General features: G+C 52.1%; 1 protein-coding gene across 5 annotated transcripts in view; it reads right to left on the bottom strand.

Moving 5' to 3' along the window:
- Positions 1 to 1,339: 1,339 nt before the first annotated feature.
- The window catches only part of LOC130833196 (chromatin remodeling regulator CECR2), a 141,665-nt gene continuing 133,885 nt past the window's right edge, over positions 1,340 to 9,119 (bottom strand). For all 5 annotated transcript variants that reach the window (XM_057702584.1, XM_057702585.1, XM_057702581.1 and 2 more), the window contains 3 exons: positions 6,809 to 8,111; positions 5,516 to 5,627; positions 1,340 to 4,931 (listed from right to left, as the gene is read on the bottom strand). In XM_057702584.1, the coding sequence (XP_057558567.1) occupies positions 4,926 to 4,931; positions 5,516 to 5,627; positions 6,809 to 8,111 (1,421 nt within the window). In that variant the 3' untranslated portion in view covers positions 1,340 to 4,925. The remainder of the gene's footprint in view (positions 4,932 to 5,515; positions 5,628 to 6,808; positions 8,112 to 9,119) is intronic.

Raw genomic sequence — 9,119 nt, 5'->3', positions numbered from 1 at the left:
TCTGAAAACTGGGATACATTAACACCATCCTCTGGACCAGGTTTGAAACAAAATTGATCAGTGGAAGACACTCTGTTTTGGTCCCAAGGAGATAAATCTGGGACACCCTAAAGGCACTCAGTTCCTACCAAAAACTCAGTCTCTGGCTAAAATTGTCACAGCATTCTGGCCTTTGGTGAGGAATTCATGTCACAGTAGAAGGGGTTCCAGTTGGGAATCCAAAAGTTAGAAATCAAAGTTCACGTGTATTCAGGGTGTGATACTAGTACACACAGGTCCATACATGAGGAGAGCGAAGAGGGCCAGGCCAGGATCTCAGCCAACTGCCCCTGCCCCTGCCCCCACCCCCAGGCCAAGGGGACTGAGAATCAAGGGAGACAAACACTCCTATGGGCATCACGTCAAATCTGGAGTTTACTAACAACTTCCACTTTAAAGTTCATTTCTTTGTGTTTCAGAAAACAAATGGAAATGCAACTACTCAACTAGAAAATGTGATTGACATAGTATTTTATGGGAAAAAGACTGAAATCTCAAAAATATGTTAGCCAATACAGTACTCATATATCAATGGGGATAATCTGAACAACAAATAACTTGAGGTCATGAATGTCACAGCCCAGAAAGTGATAAGCCTGAGGGGCAACAGATTTGGAAACTGGGACTATTTGTGGTAGAATTTCTACTGAAAGAGATTACTTACAAAGGCCAATTATATAAGGATAAAACAGGCCAAGAATTTTGGTGTCTTGAGACTACAGCTAACTGATAATAAGGTGGCTACACTTTATCTATCCCCCGCCCCCAAAAACAACCACCACCACCCTCCCAGGAACTAGGAATGAAAAATGAGTTGGGGAGGGAGAAAAACACTGCTTAGACTCCAAGCCCTCACATCTGGACACTGTAGTTGACTGGGCTCCCAGAGGAAGCTTTACACTTTTACCTAGAGGCCCCGGTCTGAGTTTGGGTGAGGTGGTGTTTGTGCCAGGGCCTGGGCCGGTGAGGGTGGCCCTGAACTGGACGCAGAAGGTGGGCGCCCACAGGCCTGGCTGGGAAGCGTGTTTGACCCCAGACGCTGCCTAGACCTACCAGCCAGCTTCGTTATTGCTCAGGTTCTCTGCAGAGCACACCCATCACGCACGCAGGGCCCCCCTCCCCTACCCCCATCCCGTGTGTGGCCCACGGTGACCACGTGGGTAGAGATGGGGCTGCCTTTTTAGGTGACAGCCCTGGGGCCTAATTCAAACCTTTAACCTGATGGGAGTTTGCCCCGATGATAAAAGTGACACAGGACACACACAACTCACACATATCACCTTGCTATTTTAAGAACATACTTTATACAAAATAACCAGTTCATATGGAAATAAATCTACAGACCTCCAAGGATCAAAAAGCTTTTTAAAATGTTCTTTTTAAAAAATTATCCAACACACAGTATAGAACTAACTACTGAGGTAAGTGTGGCTCTCAGTGAAAACAGGGAATCAGCAGACCAGACAAAATATACACAATATAAAAATAAATAGCATTCCCCTTTCCAGTACTGGCCAGGAAAGCTCACAGGCTTCTGCAGCAGGAGAGCCGGGCACGAGCCCCAGCTGGGGAGGAGGGTCAGAGTTCAGTAACTCACTCCCGAACCCACCTACCCTTTTCATAAACACAGGACAGTCAGCTGGTTTGAGGCATTTCTATATCAACTCCTGGGGCAGAATGCGGGAGACCAATGGGCAGGTGTTCCACTGACCGTCTGCTTGGCCAGGGACTGTGAAGCACAGTGGGGATGAGGAGCAGCCAGCCTCACAAGAGATGGCGCAGAGCAGGGAAGGCCCCAGGGAGAGTCCAGTCCCAGAACAGGAAGCAAGTCCAGTTACGGGCTCAGCCCCTGGCTGGGGACCCTGCACTCCAGCAGCCACAGCTGAACAGTCCCAACTCCTGCACAACCCAATTTCTGCAGTGGGCCTTTCAACTGGGCTCCGAACCCCCCAGCTGTGGCCACTCTGTGACTGTCCCTGCCTCGGGGCTGCTGAGTTAGGGCTTCCTGGGAAATTTCAAACCAGGACTTAAGAGCAGTGTATAGCTGTAAATTGAAACTTCCATTTAAAAAAGAAAGCAGCTCAGGCCAGGTGATGCTGGGTGTCCTGGACGACACGCAGCCCACTCCTGAAGCTGGTAGGAACTAAGACAAGGGACAACCTGGCAGATGAACCCACAGGACAGTGGCCCAGTCGCCCAGTCACGAGAACACTGCCAGCCTCGGGGGCCAGACTGGCTGAAGGCTTTCGATCAACACGGACATTTTCCTTTTCAGAGTCACCTGGGGCCCCAGGGATGGCGTCCAGCTGACAACAGGCCAGTGTCCCCCTACCCCACCCAGTATGAGAGATGGACGCACTGGCTTTTTGTTTGTTTCACTTTTAAGAGGTGAGATGGGAAAAGTGTTATGAATGGGAACCTGCATGTCTGTCCTTATTTTTCATATGTATTTACTGTAATAAACTTTAGCCAAGAGCTAATTTTAAATGGACAGACTCTGAGGGGGAAAAAAACCCAAGCCACAAACCTTCCAAAAGGCTCTACTTTTCTCTCTGGATCTTTTATTTCTCATGGGTCTTGGGGAGACCGTTTCTAACTAAGGTCAGTGGGGGACGTGAAGTCCTCCCAGCCCCTAAAGCGGTCCCAGGGGAAGGCTCCTCCTGGACCTCCTCCCAGGCCGCGTTCCAACCAGGAGGAGTGCAGGGGCCCCACCCAGGGACAGCCCTGCCAGCCAAAGGATGCAGCAGCTCACTGCGGTAACAACACGGGACTCCACTCCCTCTGCGCCTCCTCAGTGTTCCACTCACCCAGAAGGGAGGCTCCTGTCCTGTACACAGCTCCTCAGGCGGTGGGTGATGGGTGGGGGCGGGGGGGCAGCGGTGAGGGACAGAGTGACCTGAGAGGGCTGTGCACCGTGGCTCAGAGGCTACCAGATGGAAGAAAAAGGCAGATTTGCTGTGGTCCCTCCTGGCCCTGCCCCGGGCTGGTTCAGCTCAAGGCAGGGGCACCCTTGGCCTCACACACCAACTAGCTTCAAAGCCAGTGGGGAGAAGACTCTGGGCCCAGAACAGCTGCACGGGGCTGTGGTCTCCCCTCCCAGCTGCTGCACAGACATGCGGGAAGCAGAGTGTCCTGGGCACGGTCCTTCATGGCTCGAGGGCTGACCCAGACCCACCTGCAACCCTACCCCGCCATTCCTGAGGGGCGATGCTGACTTCCCCACCCTGAACCACATCACACCAGTGACAGGGTCCTAACAGGAACCAAGATCCAATAAGAACACAGTCCCCGATACTCACTCCACTTAAAATGGACACCAAATTTAAAGTTCAAGTCTGTTAAAGAAAAATTCATGTGTCTGTGCACTATATCTGGGAGGTGTCCACGTTCCCAGTGCTCAACCTGCCTCAGCCTCGCGGGCGCCACAGGTCAGCTTCCACGTGTCTGGAGCTGGTGCCTGGGTTCTGTGTATTCAACAGGGATGTTTCCAACTTGCTTCTTTTCCTACTGAAAGCGCAGGTTTACTCCAGCTTCATCAAAGACGCTGGGACTGGAGGGAAGGTTCTCTTGGGCCCTCACACACAACTGAATTTATAACAAACAAGCGCAGATCAATCAACCAATATTTTATGGAAGCTTTTCTACTATCCCAAAGGCATGCTTAAAAATACGCTATTCTTTACAAAAACCTGTAACTTGAGGGCATCTTCCTTAGTCATTTTTTTTTCTTTTCTCCTTTGTGGGATATTCAAAAGTTTAAAACATATGAGTTCTAACTTTGGTGGCATCTCAGCTAAAATGAAAGAATGCTAAACAGGGAGAATCCAGTGTTGTTTCCTTCTAGAACTGTAATAAAGTAACTTAATACTGTAAAACTGTTTCCTATCACAGATAGACAAGTGATTTCAAGAACTTGTTTTTGATAGCTATTTTAAATCACCATGACTTATTTTACTATGATTCACATAAAACGAATAAAAACTATATATACTGAAATATTCCTAAATTCAAGCTGTAAATCTATAGAATACATTTTCCTATTAAAAACTGTGCAGCTTCTTTATTGATACTAAACACATACAAACCTGAGTAGTCACTGCCACAAACTGTGATTCGTGCCAGGAAGCTTGTGACGCTTTCTAGACCACAGTCCTGGCAGGTCTGTGATGGGGACGCGTCACCTCACCTTCTAACGAGCAAATGCTCCTGATGTTGGTTTACAACTATCTGGTGGGGCAGCCAGCCAACCAGGAGGGGCACTGCTGTCTCGGACTAGGACCAGGGCGCCAGGCAAGGGGGCTGCCCCTTGGGCTGACAGGGAAGAGCCCAACAGAGGCAACATGCTGGCCCTGCCCACCCTCCTCCTCCAGCTCCCCAGGTGTGAGTGGGTCAGGGCTGTAAACAGAGGAGGGTCAGCAGGGCTATGCGCCCCCCGGCCAGACTCCAATCCCACCACCCCACCCTGCCCACTTTATGTACAATACATTCACCACCAACGACAGAAATCATCTTAAAGGCAACATGAAAACTCTGTAAACTGGACCCAGTTCCAAACACATCCACACGAGTAGTCCCTTCCCCAAACATATACCTGAGTGCAGCTGCCATGACAGCCCACCAGCACCGCCCCCCCCCAGGTCAGGATGATCTTCCCTGAACAAGAGTCTCAGGGCCTAGAAATGCCACCAGAGTCCAGCCCATCTGGTCTCCATTCTTGCTCAGGACCTCGTGAGCGGGTGCAGCGGTGACGAGGGGTGTCCAGGCTCTGGGCTGCACGAAATGATGACTGTGATGGGAAGGCAGGTAGGGCTGTGCCCCCTCCTCCCCGTTCTCTACCCTCGTCATGTGCAGCTTTCTGTTTCCCTGGGGCTTCTTTCCTCCTTGGACTAGCTCTGAGATAAGGAAAATAAAGACAATTTAAACAAAATTAACATGGGTTAATTGATAAAAACAATTAAGCCGAGGGGCTGCACATGTTCCTCTCCATCTGGGAAAACAGCCTAATTTTGCTTCATCGGCCAGTCCCGCTGGAGTGTGGGCTCTGAGTCCTGGACCCCACAGCTCAGAGCCCAGCCCCTCAGCAGCTGAGGACTCCTGCCTCTAGGGAGGCTGGGTTGGGGCAAGGGGAGAGGAGAGCTGGCACTGTGGACCAGGCTGTACCGATGAAGCAGGTGGGGAGGAGAAAACAGACAAGGGATCATAGCAAAGAAACACCGTCAGCCAGTTTGGGAAAAGGAGGTTTAAATACTCCAACAGCTGGTGTCATAAGAACAGGAAAAAGGGACTTGCCAAGACGGAAGGGAAGCTGCTTCCGAGGCCCCGTTAGCTGGAGCACTCGGGCGGGGCCCTCCCTGGCCACCCGCGGGACATGACACACTTTCCAGGGACAGTCCCTGTATCAAGAGCAAAGAATTCAAGTCCTTATTTCCTGCTGCCTGGAAGAATAAGAAAAGCTCTCAGTTTTCATCACTCTGACCTGATCAAGAGGAAGTGTCGGGGGCTTATGTGGTGGCAGCTCTTCTTGCAATGCTGCTGGTGCCGGCGTCTTTGGGAACGAGGGCCGGGACTGGACCGGGTGCAACTGCAGTCTAGAGACGAAAGAAAGCAACAGTTAAGAATAAATGAAGACAGATTCAACACAAAAGAAAAAACCTTTAATCATGAACGTCTCACGCAGACCCTGCCTTGACTACCCAGGTGATCAACACTGGATACTAATACAGGTGCCTCCAGGTGTGGCAGGTAAGATGCCACCTGTGCAATCAATGCTCCTGACACAGGTGTTCAATCTGACTCTAGACAAGAGGAAACAATGAGAAGAATGCAGAGTCTGGGGCACTCCGTCAAGGGAACTGGTCTCAAGTCTTTGAATAGCAAAGAAAGCAAAGCCGATGTTGTAAATGAGAAGACTAGGCCGGTACAGCAATAACATATAAATCTGTGACCCTAATGGATCCTGAATGGGGAAAATGTCACAGCAATTCAAGAAACACAGCTACAAGGACACTTTGGGGACAACTGGGGAAATCAAGTAAGGCCTCCACCAGACCAGCTGGTGCTACTTCCTTGGCTTGGGGGAATGGTCTGGGGCCGTGGGCCAGGAGGACGCCCTCCTTCTCAGGAGACGCACGAGGTCTTAGAATAAAAGGCAAGACAAGGCAGGAAACATTGCAGATATTCAGAGGCGCAGAACAAATGCAGAGGAAGGTCTTCTGAGGTTGGCCCTGGGAGGGGCTCTCAGGTTCTCGAGGTAGATGTGCTGGTTTATGATGAGGCTCCAAGACTCTGACTTGAAAACTCCCCAGAGCACAGACCACCTGGCGGGGTCTATTAGAATTCCCATGAGGACAGTATGTGACTTGTGTTAGTTCTGGATAAACCTATTTTTTTCATTCAGTGTTATGGGAAGAAATGAGAGGCAAGGAGTAAGCCTGGGACACCACCTGTGACCACCCACCCCGGGTCTGAGACCCCTTCACCCAGGTGGGAACCTCTTCCTATAGCTCCCAAACTCTGGCCATCAGGTGTCCAAAATCTAACAAAACAGTCACATAAATGCCAATTCACTTTCATGAGGGAAAAAAATACCACAGATAAAACTGGACTCTAAAGCTAGTGCTTTCCCAGTAAGTCCCCAGCACCAACGACCCATGTGCTCTTCCCGGGCCCAGACCACTCACACCTCTCTTCATCCCCAAGACTATTTTTCTTTGTAAAACTAACATCTACTTTTTCTCCCCCCTAAAAAAAGCACTCTGTGCAGCCTTACCCAGACGGTCTGTACATCTCCTGGAAAGGGGCCCTCACCCCACTTCCAGGGCCCATCTGCTCCATCATCACAGCCTGGAAGTGACCCAGGCCCTCTTCTGGGTAGCGGTAGAGGGGGCACTCGGGTGACAGGCCGTTGGGCTGGGCTGCCACTGGGCGGTGAGGCGGGTGAGCGGCTGTGGGGGAGGAGTAAGCTCTGGGCTGGAAATGCCCGGCTGGCCGCTGCGGCGGGTAAGGAGGCCCTGCATGCAGCATCACTCCGTGCGGGGGGAAGGCAGGGGAAGCGAAGCCCCCGCCTGAACTCAGCGGTGCCGGGGGCGTCCCGTAGAGATACTCGCTGGCTGACAGGGAACTCTGCCGCTTGGTAGCTGCGTTGTGGTTGTCCAGATCTAAAAATTCTTTGGGACTCTCTGGCCTCTCCACAGGCTCATCCTGCTTCTCCTCCGGGCCGGGATTCTGCCCAGCAGCTGTCTTGGCAGCCACGGCGTCCACCCGCGCGGGGGAAGTCAAGGCAGCGCTCAGCGCCTCACAGCCCTGCAGCCCGGCCCCAGCACTCTTATCGGGGAAGAGCGGCCTGGCAGGGGCAGGCTGAGCTGGCAGAGGCCCGCTCGGGCTTCCCGGTGGGGGGAGGTGTCTCTGCCAGTCCGAAAAGCCCTGGGGACACGCATAATAAGGAGTTCGCGGGTAGTGATGGTAGGAAGGCTGCGGTGGCGGCTGGTAAGGATACCTCATTCCCTGGGGGGGGCGGTACCGGGGGAAGACTCCAGAATGAGGGTCGTGAGACTGAAAGGCCCGAGGGGGAAAAGGCTGAGAGTGCGGGACTTGGGGCTTGCCGCCCATCACGGGGCCCACAGCCTGCAGGCCCGGGCCGACATGGTACCGTGTGGCAGAGCTGGGATACTCCAGGCCAGGCGTGTACAGGGGGGAGCACGCAGGTTCTGTGGGTGGCACGGCCTCCAGCGACACCCTGCCCTTGCCCTCAGGCCCACATGGGGAGGCTTCCACCCTCAGTCCGTTCTCAGGCAACGCTCCCGGGTCTGCCAGGGTGCACCCCTGGGCGGCTGGGCTGGCGAAGCTGCTCCCCGAAAGCCAAGTGGCCCTGCCCGAGCTCACTGGACAGCCGTCTCCAGATTCCGAAGACTCGCGCCTGAGCTCTGGGCCCTCCGGGTCCCTTCCCTGGGGCGAGCTCCGCCTGGCACAGTTGGCCTGCAGGAGGGGTGCAGGGTGAGGTAGCTGCTTGAGGAACTCCCCCTCCGAAGCACCGATACTTGCTGGTTTCTCCTCGAGCCCAGGCAAGGGATCTGCTGCAAGAAAAATGCAGACAAAGTTGCACCTCGGGAGCTGAAACCATAGCACACGACAGGCGGTCAGACAATGTGGACGTGGGGCCCCAGTGGCCACACCCTGACTACCCCCAGACCAGGGTTGAGGCTCTGTAGCTTCCGCAAGGTCTGCCAAAGGCCCTGCTGGACTAGCAAGAGGGTGCGATCTGTGCTCCCGACTCCAAGGAGGCATGTGTGACACAGGGCTGAGAGTGCGCTGGTGCTGGATTTACAGGCCTGGCTGGAAGGAGCTGCCCTGACAGTAAGAAAGAAGGACCTGGCACGAAGATACCAGGAAGGCCGGGCCCCGATCTCTGTTGTCAGGACACCCGCCCCAAGGGAGCAGGGACTAGAGTCTGTTCCCCACTACACACTGTCCTTCGCACAAAACATGGCTCAGTCAGTATTTGCTGAATGAATGAAAAAACCCATTCTGTCTGGACACCTTGAAAACAGGATGCCGACAGCGTGACACTCAAAGGGCACCTTTGACATATTACAGAAATTTAATAAACAAATTAAATTACTAGACTCAAATGCTTAATCACAAACTCAGAATTCTTTACCTTGCTATGGTGTGTAGCCATAAATATGTCTTATTATTATGATCTCTCAGGTAGGGCAGAGTTAGTGCCCAGAGGTGGTCAAAATAGAATTCTGGTCAGAGCTTAAGGACAAAATCAAGAATTCATGACTTTTAAGATCAGCTAGGATTGCAGGCTCCTGATGAACTACCACTGCCTTTAAAGAACAAAGGTACAAGCTGCACAATGTTAATGAAACTGTGCATTTTTCATTATTCAGTTAACATAAAACATGGCAACACCTAACACCATATACAAAAATAAACACAAAATGACTTAAAGACATGACACCATAAGTAGCATAGTCATATATATACACCACCAACTGTAAAATAGATAGCTAGTGGAAAGTTGCTGTATAACAAAGGGAGATCAGCTCGATGATGGGTGATGCCTTAGAGGGCTG

Source organism: Hippopotamus amphibius, chromosome 12 (genome assembly GCF_030028045.1).
Source record: "Hippopotamus amphibius kiboko isolate mHipAmp2 chromosome 12, mHipAmp2.hap2, whole genome shotgun sequence".
NCBI classification, from domain to species: Eukaryota; Metazoa; Chordata; class Mammalia; order Artiodactyla; family Hippopotamidae; genus Hippopotamus; species Hippopotamus amphibius.
The sequence above is the reverse complement of the archived record's forward strand: the minus strand, read 5'-3'. Positions and strand labels throughout refer to the sequence as shown.